The sequence below is a fragment of the Sapajus apella genome, unplaced genomic scaffold (genome assembly GCF_009761245.1).
Source record: "Sapajus apella isolate SASKATOON/1434 unplaced genomic scaffold, GSC_monkey_1.0 scaffold13, whole genome shotgun sequence".
NCBI classification, from domain to species: Eukaryota; Metazoa; Chordata; class Mammalia; order Primates; family Cebidae; genus Sapajus; species Sapajus apella.
In genome coordinates this window covers 8,483,566-8,499,049 of record NW_022436953.1, presented here as the reverse complement: position 1 = coordinate 8,499,049, position 15,484 = coordinate 8,483,566, and the positions used below count along the sequence as shown (strand labels likewise).

General features: G+C 42.4%; 1 protein-coding gene across 1 annotated transcript in view; it reads right to left on the bottom strand.

The window, feature by feature from the left end:
• SORCS3 (sortilin related VPS10 domain containing receptor 3) overlaps positions 1 to 15,484 on the bottom strand; it is a 605,284-nt gene that overhangs the window by 327,735 nt on the left and 262,065 nt on the right. Inside the window, exon 3 of the mRNA XM_032281554.1 lies at positions 12,264 to 12,363. Within this exon, the coding sequence (XP_032137445.1) occupies positions 12,264 to 12,363 (100 nt within the window). The remainder of the gene's footprint in view (positions 1 to 12,263; positions 12,364 to 15,484) is intronic.

Sequence of the window (15,484 nt, the reverse complement as noted above, 5' to 3'; positions counted from 1 at the left end):
AGGCTGGCCTTGAACTCCTGACATCAGGTGATCTGCCCGCCTCAGCCTCCCAAAGTGCTGGGATTACAAATGTGAGCCACCGTACCTGGCCCACTGTCTTCTTTTTAAAGGCTTTCAAAGTGTAAAATTCTCATGATCTCCACTGGTCCTTCAGGCATGGTTTAGAAGCCCCCATCAATGTTCAGTGTGTTTTGTTTCCTCTTATCCTGACTCTCTTAACATACAGATCAATGGCCTCTCCTTTGGGTCACACCCTTGATTTTCCCACTCCAATTACTGGTTCTGCCTCAACCATTACTGTGTGCCCTTGGCTGCCATTTAACCTTGAATGGAATCCCTTCTCTGAGGCTTTATTGAGCAACTATGATGGTTAAATGAGCCAGGCAGTGAAATGAAACCAGCATTGTATGTGATCAGCCAGGAATATAAGCTTCCTTAAATCCTTGGTTCAGCCCAAATCAGAGTTCACACAGAAGAAGAACAGACATTTTTTCTTACTTCTTACCTCTCAATTTTTCACAATATTTTGTGAAATAGTTTACATGCATCTATACACACCTTGATGCACATATACACACATGCAGACACATCAAACTTCAGCAATAGAAATAAAATTTTAAAAACATGTTGGGCAAACATAAGTACCTAAAAAGTACAGTAAGTGGCTAACTTATTATTCATCTAAAATGTCTGGGTACACTTACTGCAAATCATTATTATCTTTATTTTTTAAAAAATATGATATACTCGATGCAAATTTAAAGGGCACATTGGAGAAAAGCCAGGCTATAGGTTTATATTCTTCCCATTTTCAAATAAAATGCAAAAAAAAAAACTAGTAATCATTTTAATGAGCCTTTAAATAAATTCTTGGCCAGAGCCCGCTGCAGTAATTTATATAGAGAACCATATACATATATTTGCTAAGAAAGGGAGACTTAAGAGTGAATTTCCAAGAATTACTATAGATTCTTTTTCCTTTAAGTGATTAGTTTGAATGGAAGCACGCTCACAGCCATTCCATTCCTGGTTCACACTTGCAAAGGCAGATGGAAACTCTTAAACCAGTGTCTGTCCCCTCACTGATTCTCCTTTCTGCTTTCTTAGCCCTAATGGGGTCTGATATTTTCCCTTTTGGGGTGAAAGGGGGTCTTTTCTGGTTCTTTTTCTGGATACACCAAGAAAAAGATTTGGACTTGGAATCAGTAAATGAGGGAGGTTTGGTTCATATTTTGTTCCTTTCCTTTTTTTCACTTCTTCCTTTCACACATTTTCCCCTAACCCATCTCCAAAACACTGCTCTAGCCACTTGGTAACTATGTTAATTTACGAGGCAAGAAAAAATGAGGTGGCTGTGAATTAACAAAAGTGGAACCATTTCTCTCCATCAGCAGAACAATCAATCTCTCTCAGGCAGTCAGCAAGTTTGGTTTTAAGAGACAAGGAAGAGGACTGGGAAAGAGAAAGTGGCAGCATGCCTCCTGGATAAGGCAGACATGAGGCTCTTTAAAAATCCAAGTGTCGATGGGCATTGGGTTGGTTCCAGGTCATCAATGATAGACTGGACAGGGAAAATGTGGCACATATACACCATGGAATATTATGCAGCCATCAAAAACGATGAGTTCGTGTCCTTTGAAGGGACATGGATGAACCTGGAAACCATCATTCTCAGCAAACTGACACAAGAACAGAAAATCAAATACCGCATGTTCTCATTCATAGGCGGGTGTTGAACAATGAGAACACATGGACACAGGGAGGGGAGCATCACACACTGGGGTCTGTCGGGGGGAAATAGGGGAGGGACAGTGAGGGATGGGGAGTTGGAGAGAGATAGCATGGGGAGAAATGCCAGATATAGCTGATGGGGAGGAAGGCAGCAAATCACACTGCCATGTGTGTACCTAGGCAACAATCTTGCATGTTCTTCACATGTACCCCCAAGCCTAAAATGCAATTAAAAAAAGAAAGAAAGAAAGAAAGAAAAAGAAAAAAAAATCCAAGTCTCTGAGACCTATATCCTTTCCAAGGAAGCCTGAAAGCAGGCAGCTCACAGCGCAGCAGGGGAGGCCCAGCAGCCACTGCGGTCAGCACTAGAGGCACAGCCAGGTGGCTGGATCCTAGATTCCAGTCTGCAATCTTGATGCCAGCTCCATCCCAGCAGTAACAATCTTCCCCTTTCTGCAGCTTCTTTCTTTCAAGCAAAATTACAACTCCCATTTTCTCCTAGTTATGTTCTTTATTTTTGCCATGAAAAAAGTTCTCTTATTTGATTAAACAAAAATAAAATAAGCTGCGTAGGGGCAATTTCAAAGTCTAAAGAAACACCAACTTTGTTTTAAGGCTGTAGTAACTGACACAGCATCTCCTTGCTACCTTCTCCAACCTTCTCTGTGGGCCACAGCGATACTTCAGAAGCCTATTAGCTAACATGTCAATGTTGGGACACTTTTCCATTGGTTCTTTACCTGCTCATTGCCTGGCATACCTGCAGCCTCCAATAGTAACATTTGAGATTTAAAAGTGAAAACCAAACGAGGAAAAAGAAACCTGAAAGCCCCAAACTAACAAAAACCCACTTTTGCCTAAAGATTTGGGGGAAAATATTCATTTTCCCATGCATCCACTGCATTGATGGGATTCACATTACCACGGCATTGCCCATTGAAAAGTAGCAAAAAGCAGTCAGCACATCAGATGGGCATGGAGCATGGTTTCTGCAGCCAGGGAGAGTTATTCTGGTAGTACATATTCCTTGTATCATGTCTGCCTTGGACAAATAAAAATTAAGTGATTTAACCTAGTCATTCTAACATAAAGCAACATGCCTATGTTAACTTTCCCAATTTGGCATTTACTTTTCTTTAAAAAAGAAAAAAAAAGATTCAGCTGAGTCATGTGTTCTACCGTTAAAAATTAAAGCACTTTGAGTTCCTGTCCTTTGCAGGAACATGGATGAAGCTGGAAACCATCATTCTCAGCAAACTAACACAGGAACAGAAAAGCAAACATCACCTGTTCTCACTCATAGTGGGAGCTGAACAATGAGAACACATGAACACAGGGAGGGGAACACCACACACTGGGGCGTGGCGGGTGAGGAGCTAGGGGTGGGGGAGCATTAGGACAAATACCTAATGCATACAAGGCTTAAAACCTAGATGACAGGTTGACAGGTGCAGCAAACCACCATGGCACATGTATACCCATGTAACAAACTCACACATTCTGCACATGTATCCCTGAACTTAAAGTAAATTAAAAAAAAAATTAAAGCATTTTGCTGACCAGGCATGGGAGCTAGTGGACAATAGTATGCATGATTTACTAAAAAATACTAACAACCATTCCACCCACCAAAGTATACCTAACATGCTAGTTATGTTTCTAAAAGGAGGGGACAGGTAAGTAGCAATCTTTTAAACCCATTTTACAAATTGAGAAGGTGAGGAGCAGAGAATTTAAATGACTTCCCAATGCTATGCAGTTGGTTAGCAGAAAGGCCTAAATCAGAAATCCTGATTATTTTCCCAGATAGCTCATCTCCCAGGGACCCAGCCTCTTGTTTCTTTATCAAGACATCTGGCCTTGGTCATGCTGCTCAACCATACTGGGCAGTTTTGAATGCAAGTACTTGGTTTCCCAGATTCATGTGAAGTGAGATTTCAGCTGCAGTACCCTTTGGGCTTCGAGAGTGGAGTACTGAGAGCCTGTGGATATCTCTTTAAGCCGTAGAGCCACCACTGACATTCAGCAGGACCCATGGGGAATGCTGTTTTCCTACCATTTCATATTTGTGCTCACCTTGTTCCCAGTTGAGGTTCTCCATCAGGTCAGAATCCTCCAGTTGTCATCAGCCTTATGGGCTTGGCAGGGAATACTAGACTAGGAGTCAATAAACTGCTCCAGCCCCAGCTCTGAGGCAAATGACTCTATGACCTCAGACAAGTCCCTAAGTGGCATCTTCTATTCAATGAGGGTCTGCACAGTCTCTGAGAGCCCTTTAAGTTCTAATATGCAGTGTGTCTAATAATTAAATATGAGTGAAAATAGGTTAAATGAGCACATTAAACCAAGGCACATGACCATCAGCAACAAATCTGAGCAAACTGCTAACATCTCAGTGCCAAACGTCCATCATCTGTAAATTGCATGATGCTATTGCTAACATCACAGTCACTGTTTAAGTATTAAATGAGTTAATTCATATAAAGCATTTAGGATAATTTTCAGCATACAGCAAGCCCTAAAAAAACTCTAGCTCCTTCTTGTGTTATTATTGTTACTGTCATTTTCATTATTATCATAGATACTTGTTGCCTTTATGAACAGAAACAGATACTAGCACTAACAGAGACTTCTTTGCTCCTTAACAGACGGGTTATTATGAACATTTTATGAAGGGAAAAAGAAAGGCTCATAGAGGAGAGACATCTGGCTGATGCATCATTAAGTCAATGGCTATGAAGGAGGGAGTGTGGTACAGCAGAGCTAAGCTCCCACTTCCTATTCCAATACTTGGTATCCTCTATTCCAGGTTACCAGAACAGATCTAGGCAGCATCTCTAGCTCCCTTGCCTGCAGGAGGACAGCTGAACATCCCTGGGTAACAACTGTGATGCTCCTATGAAGTTGCATTGGCTCATGCTGATAGAACCCCTCAACTGTGCCATCAAGTAGTGCTGCTGCTCTGACTTCTACCAGCAGAGCCAGTGTGTTGCAGGGACCCATCTTTTGACCAAGGAACTATAACTTCAGAAAAGATGGCCTGGGTAACAGGGCTTGGTCAGCCAACATGTATTCACAGAACTAAGAGCTATGAGGATTACACTTGTCAAGGACTTCCCAGCGGGCTATCAATTGAGCCACAGAATCCACAGATCATCACATGGTACCGCAAAGGCCTTTGAGAAACACTGTCTAAATGGAGGCTATCCAGACCACCTGAGCTGGAAGGGGCTTCAAAAAGCATAGAACACAAACTTGCCATTATACAAGTAGAGAAATGGAAGCCCTGAGAAGCAACTGGTCTATATAAGGACTCAGTTATTCAGGGGCAAAGCCAAAAGCAGAAAAGAGACATCTGTCTCCTACCCCTACTCTATTGTCACTTACCCAATAGTGACACAAAAAGTCCCTTTACAATGAAGGATCAACCATGTGCTTCATTTGAGTCAAAGGGAAATCTTTGTAAGCCACACTTAACTTGGTTTATTTCTCACACAAATAATAAAGGTATCAGTGCAGCTCCCCAACGAGAAAGTCTACAAAGTGTTCTCCTGTGACTCCAAAGACCACTTTGCAAATACCAACTTTTCACCTGTAGATTTAGTTACCACTCCGAATATGCCACATGCTGCCAACTGGAAACAGGGATAAAAGTAGATTTGGTACTGCCTGTTAGCCCCCAAACCCTGAACTCCACCTCCTAAACATTTCAAAACACAGATGTTTCATATTAAAATCTGTATAGAAAAATCTCTTTAAAACTCAGAACATGCTAAAAGGGATGTTAACAATAACTGGCTATGCTGGGCCTTCATTTTCACATGACAACAGTCATCTGGAGCCCAGTAGTGAAAGGCACTGTAGAGAGGGGCTGCCAAGTCTCTACCTGGCCCACGCATTCCTTGGTGTTATCTTCTAGCCCTGCATGCATCAGAATTTGAGAGCCAGGTCTATGTAGGTAGTCATTTCCTTGCATGCATCTCGTCTGCCCAGGTAAATTGCACATTTCTGAAAGCAGGAAACTCCCTCCCTCACAACGTACTTTGCTCAGAGGTAGACATTTTTAAAAGATTGTTCAACAGCCTAAAATTACCCTTCCACCTTTTTTGGCCTTACTTTAGTGTAAGAGACTTTAATATTTGTGGATTGAAAGTGTGTTATCCTAACGCTTACTTTCCCTGACCCTCCAACTATCTTGGGAGTCCATTATTTTAAAATTCTGTGCTGTGTTTTGGATAAAGGTTTTCCAGGGTTTTAAAGATAGCTCAAGGTTATGTGTTGCATCTAGAGAGCGAAATTGCCATAACCAGCAACCAACCACACACGCGATGCCTCTTGAACAGCTTGACAAAGGCAGCTTGCTCACTGTAAGAATCTCACTAGTCATTCCCATTATATTTCTGACGGGTAGCCTAGAACTAATTATCCTTCTCACTGGTAAATCAATTAGGAATGCAGGATGTAAGACTGCCCTCCTCCTCCAACAAACTGCTAATCCTGTAATACTAATGAACAGAAAACCCCAGGCAACAGGGTTACCACCAATAGAGTGATGACTACAACTCACCTAGTCTTTTATACCTGTGGCAGTGGCATCAACCCTGTGGTCAGATAGATGTGAACGGGAATCCTGAATCCCCTCTTATTAGCTATTTTCCAAAAGTAAGTGTCTATCTGCTTGAGCCTCAGTTTCTTCATCTGTTGAATGGGGATAAAACTACCGGGCTCAGGCCAGCACGGTGGCTCATGCCTTTACTCCCATCACTTTGGGAGGCCAAGGCAGGTGGATTACCTGTGGTCAGGAGTTCGAGACCAGCTTGACCAACATGGAGAAACCCTGTCTGAACTAAAAATACAAAATTAGCCAGGTGCGGTGGCACATGCCTACAATCCCAGCTACTTGAGAGGCTGAGGCAGGAGAATCACTTGAACCCAGAAGGCGGAGGTTGTGGTGAGCTGAGATTGTGCCATTGCACGCCAGCCTGGGCAACAAGAACAAAACTCCATCTCAAAATTTCAAAAACAAAACAATAACAACAACAACAAAAAACTACCAGGCTCAGGAGGTTAATAGTAAAACTTAGAATAAAGTATAGTAAGGAACTTAGCCCAGTGCCTAGAACTTATTAGAAGCTCAACAGAAAGAACTCATTACTGATGAAAACTATAAACCTTACAGTTTTCATATAAACCTTATAGTTTTCATCACACACAATCACACACACACACACACACACACACACACACACACACACATACACACACACAGAGGCACATATACCTCTAACTGTAGTAATTTGGTCACACTCTCTGGCTGTCACACCAGCACTCTGCCATTTCCAATACACTCTCTCCAAAGTTGCAGGTGCCAGTCACTTTGGAGTCAGAGTAATTATACAATAACATGCCTGCATTTCCCTGTCTGCTCAGAGATTCATTCTCAAATAACCTTACCCATGGGAGTCAGGCTCCTCTCTGGTTAAGGCACAAAGCCTTCAGCCTGTTTTTACAAAGCACAGCAGACTTGACCTTGGCACTTTCCATTCTGCATGGGCCTGAGGACAAGAATCAACTGACAGTAATGAGTTCTGGGAACCCAGGGATGTTTATCTACTGCAAGGGGAAGGAGAAGCTGTGAGCTAGCCCCCACCATAATGGAGCCACTCCTCTGGGAGGCAAACCATGCACTCACCTGCTTCCAGAGTTAATATACTGTTCCTCATCTTTAAGCACCAGGCTCAGATACATTCAGCAATGCTGGGCTCATATAAGGAAATTGGGCTCAAACCCAGGCTATGAGCTAATTGGCCAGTAGCCAGAGAAAGACAAACAACTGGGATGCAAAATTCACATCATATAGAGTGGGTCAAGGTCGTTAAAATAATGCTGATGCCACCATGCCACAGAACAGCAGTCTAGGACAACTTCAACAGAAGCAGCTTCACACATTTCTTATCAATTCTCTCATTTAGACAGGGAATTATAAAACCCACTAGATGAAATGATTATACCCTGCTCACAGCCTGTGAGAAAGATAGCACTTCCAGTCTAAATCCCAACTACCTCCAGGAAGCCCAGAATTGCTGAATGACTAATTTGTCCCTAAAATAAACCCATTGGGAAAGCTGCTGTAGATCCACCATTTATAGCAATATAGTCTTGGAGTAATTTATTAGAGTCTATTTTCTTACCCTGCCTACTTTCAAAGTGGCTGGGAGGATTACAGATCATGTGGATAAAACTCTTAAAAGGGAGCTTAGGATAGTAGGTGCTCAGTTAGTGTTAACTGGGATGATTACTGGTAGAAGGAAACTATACACAGGTTAACACCTGTCCTTCCAACTTAATGGTTTATTAACGATCTGTATTTGGATGAATTTATGTTGTTCAAAAATGTTTTAAAAATCAGCAATTAGCTTTGGGAGCAACTACATAAATACAAGCTCAATTTACTGTTTTGCCAGGGGCAACAAGTCTCATTTGATGTATTCATAGCCTCTAAGGAAAGCAGCAGCCATCTGTTAAGTAACTAACTCATTAGGTGAAAAGTAAGTGCTTCTACAAGATGAACTCAAAAGTCTGCCAGAGACTACTGCCACTGGCTGACTGATGAAATGGGTTGCTACAGATAATCTGGGTACTAACAGAATCCAAACAATCTTGCCTAACACAAACTGAGATGAGTATCCATATGACCATAGGTTTAAACTTGAATGCATACTTAAAGAAGGAAACTTAAAAACAAAGTTGCATTACAAGGTTCCAGAGTTCTAGACTAATAAAGAAACAAATAAGAGTATTTTTATTTATATCAAACCGTCATTTTGCCTAAGTAGCTGGAGAAGGGGTATTTCTATTAAACTGAATATCCTGGTTATGAGAAAGTTAGAGTGTAGATGATGTGTGTACTGTCAACATCAAGAGGCTCAGAATATAATACGTACCACTTAGGAAAATGAAATTGAATTCAATTTCATTTTTCCTTGGATGATTCAGAAAGCACTTCAGATCACATAGAATCCTTACAAATATGAATTTCTATTGCTATTTTCTAAAAAATAAATCCATGCCATTGGCCTGCTGCTTATCTTGCCCTAATCTGAGTGAAAAAGAATTGTCTGTGCTTTTAACTTTCTGTGTGGCAGTGCCTCCTAGATAGAAGTTAACTATATTTTGGTGATGTTTCTCAGACCGGACAACAGAATAGGCCTAACTCCTGTTTACTGAGCAATAGTGTCTGTGAGAAATTGCTCCCGAGAGCCCACTGCCCGAATGTCACCACGGGAAAGGATAAACAGAGGCGGTATCTCCATGTCACTGATCACCAAATCCCAACTCTATGTTCCTTCCAACCCACAAAATCTGCCTTAATCTGTCCTTTGTCTCCATGACTTCTAAGAACTTAGTTGCGCTAAGGAGAGTTCAGACTGTGAAGAGCAGAAAAAACAGCCAAAGATGAAAAGGAACATTATGATAGTGTCCAAGAGGAAACATACATGACAGATGAATACCCAAATGGATACAAACAGGTACAAACCTTCAGGAGCCACTTAGAAAAATCCTCACAAAAATGGTCTATTATCTACATAAAAATATGATTAATTCTGTTGTGGCCCAGATATAGGACAGAGATCAATGCTGTAGGGCACCTTCCATGTGCCAGATATCCAGTTCTTGCTTTGCCCAAAGTCCATACGCCCACTGAGATCCAATAAGCTCAAGGCACTTGTGTGGGATAGGAGAGGCACTAAACTAAGACTCATCAGACCAACAGACAAGGCTGTCACTCACCTGCTGAGCTGCCTGGGTGACAGTTGTCCTCTGTGGGCCTCTACTTCCTTCTCAAGAAGAGAGAAGGGCAGGAGAAGAAATCATACCATCACCGCTGGCTTGATTCAGTCAACTTTTATCATGTGCCCATCAGGGACATGGCACCAAGGTTTACTTCAAGATCATAAAGCAATTTTGAACTTCTACACTATGACCGTTTAAGAGGAAAAGGGGCAAAGAATGAGCTGGTGCAAATAACTCTGGCCTGACAATCAAGAGTCCTGAGTTCTTGCACATAAATCTGGCATGACAATCAAGAGTTCTGGGTTCTGATCCTGGTTCCTTTTTCTACCTGGCTACATGAGCTTTTTTGGCTTCGGTTTTCTCATCTGTAAAGTGAGGTTGTTGGCATGGATACATGATTTCTAACCGAGACTCCATGGACATCTTGGGTTCATGAGTAGGATATGAGGTGTCCACAAACTCCTCAAAATGTCTGAAAATTTTTGTGGCACAGGCATATGTCTAGACAGGCCACCTAGAACTTTAATCACATGTGTAAAAGAGCGGAAGTTCAAAAACTGTTAGACACACTGTTGGTGGGAATGTAAATTAGTACAGCTATTATAGAAAACGGTATGGAGTTCCTCAAAAATTAAAAATAGAGCTACCATATGAACAGCAATCCCACTACTGGGTATATATCTGAAGAAAATGAAATCAGTATGTCCAAGAGATTTCTGCACTCTCATGTTTATTGCAGCACTACTCACAATAGCCATGATGTAGGATCAACAGAGTCTATCAATAGATGAATGAATAAAGAAAATGTGGTACACAGACACAATAAAATATGCAGCCATAAAAAAGGAAATCTTGTCTTTTGTGACCACATGGATGAACCTGAAGACATTATGCTAAGTTAAATAAGCCAGACACAGAAAGACAAATACCACTTGATCTCATACATATGTGGAATCTAAAAAAGTTAAATCTCAGAATTAGATAATAGAATGGTGGTTAACAGCAGCTGAGTGGTTAAAGGGGAGGCAATGTTTGGGAGATGTCGGTCAAAAAACACAAAATTACAGTTATATAGGAGGAGTAAGTTCAAGATATCTATTGTAGAGCATGATGACTATAGTTAATGGCAATATATTGTTTTCTTGAAAAATGATAAGAGAGTAGGTATTAAGTGTTCTCACCACAAAACGGCAACTATGTGAGTTACTGCATTTGTTAATTAGCTAGAATTAACTACTCCACAATGTATATGTACTTCAAAACATTATGTTGTATAATATAAATACATACGATGTTAAATGTTAATTTAGAAATAAGCAAATTAAAAGAAACTATTAATAACCACTCGTCTAGGTGAAATCTGTGCTTTCTTCTGGCTATAAATCCAGTAATTCAAATAACAATACTGAAAACTGTGAAAATGACAATGCTTTGGGACAAAGAAAAAATAAACTATTCAACTAAAACCAGTAACAGGTGCCTGCACAGCCACCCTGATGATGAAGGGCTTGGCACTTGGCTAGTAGGCACAGTCTAGGGCCTGGGAGCCCCTACAGCTGACTGGACCCTTTGGTTATCTATCATCAATGCTGAACCAGAAGCCAACAATTCTGCTTCCTCCCTTTGCTAGGTGTACTTAGAGGCACTGGAGGTGGAGGTGAGGAAAAAGTCTATGCATACACATTATGCTGCTAAGGGCTCAGAGCAAAGCTGCTCCACTCTGAGCCAGTCATAATTCTCAGCCACAGCTTGGATTCCACCATGTTAGAGGTCAGAGACATCCATGCAATGGTTTGAAGCTCACTTCTGAGCTTACCTTGAGGAAAAAAGCACTGGCAAAACCACAAGGCAATGGAAATCAGATTGCAAGAGGAGAGTTTGGTGGAACTGTTGTTTTGTTTTTAGCCTTTTAGAAATATTAAAATAACCTTTAATGTGGTCATTTTGGTGCATTTATTTGAATCATGTCTGCCTAAGTCTCTAAACAGCAGTGCTTTCTTAGCTGGAGAAAGAGCACGTCCCCCCAAAGATAATATATGGTGCAGTGTTTGTTTTCTAAAACTGACCACTGTTCCATAGAATCCAGGCCTCCTCCTCCTTCCAGTAGATTTCCATGGCCAAGGTCTGACCTTAGATGATTTCATCCTAGCTGCTAATTCAAGAGGCAAGCAGAGAAGCAGAGGTGCCAGAGGAGCCGGGTCTACCCTCTGCCTCAGAAGCAGCTCAGGATCAAGTTGAAGAAGCCAGGACTTGCCTTTTCTTCACATGGCAGAAACAATCTCCCTGGGAATAAGGGGTTCTCAAAAAATGTACCAGCAAGAGGAAGGCAGTGGAAAGACTCACCTCTGAAGTTGAGCAAACCCATGCTCACATTCTATATCTGTTACTTACCACCAACTGATTCAGGGTAGGAAGTTACTTCACCTCTCTTAGCTTCTTTTCTTGCAAAATGGGGACAATAATAATTTCTATCCCATAGATTCATTGTGAGGATAAATGAGACAAGACGTTGGTACATACTTTTACTGGTGGCATTACTACCACTGCTGCTGTCGCTACTATTATTACTAATATCAAGGCTGTTGTTAGAATTACAAACAGCGTTTGTGAAGTTCCCAGCATATAAACCAGGCCTCTGAAAGTGACTCCATGACTACTGAGTTTGTCCTGAACCTCTGGCCCTACTCAGCATGGCTACCCAGCAGGAGTGCTCAGGACCTACTGACCCAGCCTCTTACCTTCCTTTTGTTGGTGGGATTGACATAGAGGTAACTGAGGACAGTCTTCAAACCCACTTTGTCATTCAGCTTTTCATAGGTGGTACCATAATCTGTCGACCTGCAGGTAAAAGAGAAAAAGAAAAGAGAGAGATCGTTTTATCAACCGGCAGCTATGCCTAAAGGAAAACCAGGGTCTCCCCTGGCCGACCTGCACCTTTCTTCCCAAATCACTTGAGTGCTTAAAGTGATCTTCAGAGACAAAAAGCCCCATTAATTTTAGAAGAGCAATTAGACTAATGCATCTGCTTACTACCTAAGTGTGCTTCCCTTTGCTCCCAGCCTTTCTCGGAGGCCTACTTTTTTGCCCTTTGTGAAGTTATTTGGTGAAAGGAGCTGCTGGAGACTACTGCCTGACTCCCATGCTACTCAGCCCCGCACCCCACCTCGGCTCTATGTGGAGCTGTGGAAGCGCACAAGTTCCCCCCAGCGAACCCTCTGTACTGGAGTTGTGTGTGGAGGCCATGGGAGAGTGACCAGGCTGTCTCCTGAGGTCACCAGGATACAACCAACTTCATACCCACTCTATTGAGCCTGAAGCAAGGTACCCTTGGAGGAGCAGGAAGTGCCCAGAGAACTTATGGGGCTCAATGGCTAAATGAGACCACACCAGGCAGAGGGTTGGATGCTTTACACAGGGACAATGATGTGGGTGTGTCCAGGGTGAAAAGCCTGTGACAGTGGGCTGCTTATGGCAGGGGCAGGGGTCGGGGGAGTGTTCATCATTCCAATGATCTCACCGGCTACTTGCTCCTCCTTTCCAGCACACCGACCTATGCCAAAAACAGAAGCAGAGGCTCCTTTCTTTCCATCCTGCCTTCCACGATGAAGGAGGGAGAGAGGGTGCCAAACAGTGGGATTTAAGTAGTTGACTGCCCTGCAATACTGTTCACCTGTCCCCAAACTCTGACTCACAGAGACCTCCTTCCCTTTTTCCATCACCTGTATCATCAGTTCTCACCTCTTCTTTCTGTCATCACCATCCTTGGCTAGACTTGCAAAACTTCTCCAACTCAGGCTTTAGAAGGGACAGAGGTCAATGCATTTTCTCTGTAGTCAACTGACCTTGTAGGAGCCTGAAATCTGCCACAATCTCAGTTCCAGACTCTGGCTCTGAGCTTTGCTTTGAACTGGCATTTGACACCCTAGTAACTAACAGCCCCAACCTTTGATTTGAGCTTTTATCCACCTTCTAATGCTAATCAGTGCTTCCCTGGTCCACAGCTTAGCTTCAGAAGCTTAGTATTTAAAACTACATAATAACATTTTTTCTTTCTTTTTTTTTTTTTTAAGAGACAGGCTCTCACTCTGTTGCCTGCCCTGGATGGAGTATAGTGACACAGTTACAGCATCACAACAGCCTGATGCCCTGAGCCTCAGATTCCTGGGCTCAAGTCATCCTCAGACCTCAGCCTCTTTCCCAATGTGAGGACCCTTAAGAGTCACCCCCATCTCCATCCCCATCCCCATCCAAGCTGGAAGATTCCTAGTTCCTGGGCCCAGTGTAAACACCCATCTGCACCTTCTCTGTAAAATCTTCTCTAGCCCTCCTCCCAATCACTGCTCATCTCTCTTCTATACCAGAACAAATTTCCTCCTCCTCAGGCACCCAAGGCACACTGTACATGCCTCTTCTCTAACTCTTCAATAGTATCATGATTAATTTCTATATGTTCTGTTTCCCAACCACAATGTAAGCTCCTCCAACAAGGAACCTCACTAAACTTCCTTCATAAGAGGAAAGAACATGAACTTTGGGTGTAGCAAAATCTCTGTTTCATTCCTATATCTATAGATCTCTGGTTGCATGACCATGCACAAGTTACTTACCCTGCTGCAGCCTCAGGCTTCTTATCTGAAGAAAAAAGATGCTTGGCATGGTGGCTCATGCCTATAATCCCAGCACTTTGGGAGGCCAAGATGGGCAGATCACCTGAGGTCAGGAATTTGAGACCAGCCTGGCCAACATAGCGAAACCCCATCTCTACTACAAATTAGCCAGGCATGATGGCATGTGCCTGTAGTTCCAGCTCAGAGGCTAAGGCAGAAGAATCACTTGAACCTGGAAGGTCAAAGTTGGAGTGAGCCGAGATCACGCCACTGCACTCCAGCCTGACAGGCAGAGCGAGACTTTGTCTCAAAAAAAAAAGAAGAAAAAAAAAATGGGGATAATTTAGTCTCATGAGGCATTTGTGAGGTCACAAAAATATAACACATGGGAAACCTCCTAACAGAATGCAGTATACTAAAATGTTAAAAAATAAACAAAAGTGAAGAGGCATTCATTCATTTCTCCTTTCTCCAAAATGTACAGGACAAAGTTTTACACATTATGCACACTCAGCATGTTTACTGAATAAACAAATTGTCAATATTTTAAACCCTTCCCTAGGCTACTGGCTCCACATGGTCATCAGTTATGTTAACTTCAATCATCAGTCCCCTAAAAGCTGACTTCTTATTCTCCGTCTCTTGTCTACTACAGGCACAGAAGCTCTGGAAATCACTCCCAGTCTCTCTCCTTGCCTTATCTCTAGAACACATAACAGTCTCCAAGTCTTAATGATTCTATTTCGTAAATAACTTAGATCCCTTGTATTCTTTCCATCTGCCACATGCTGTGGCTGGAACTACAGGCACATGCTGTGGCTCATACATCATCATGTTTGCAACAATCCCCCAATTTGCTGCTCTTCTTCTACTCTTCTCCCTCCCCGACCCATCATCCTTGCTGTTACCAGGTTATTTTTCTACAAACCAGATCTGTCCACCTCGCTCCTTGGTAGTTACTACCCACTGGAATCAGTCAAGCTGCATCTTCCAAGCTAAGTCTTATAAAATCTGGCTTCAACCTCCCTTTCTAGACCCATTCCTGGCCACTTGCTCCTCTGCCCCTTTCTCTCCAGCCTCACTAAACTTTCCTGAGCATGTCCTACATTTTCACTGCCCTCCACTTCTGTACCCATCATCCTCTTGTCTGCACTATCCATCCCTATTTCCTCTACTTGGTGAATTTTCCTCTAACCCTCACCATCTAACTCCAGCATCACCCTTTTTCCAGCTTTCCTGGGGGGAAATAATCACAATCTCCTTTGTGGTCCCATACTATCTTGTACATATTTATATTTTAGCATTTATCCTATTGGTTTGGCTATACTGTCCTTATTCTGGGACTTCTTCCT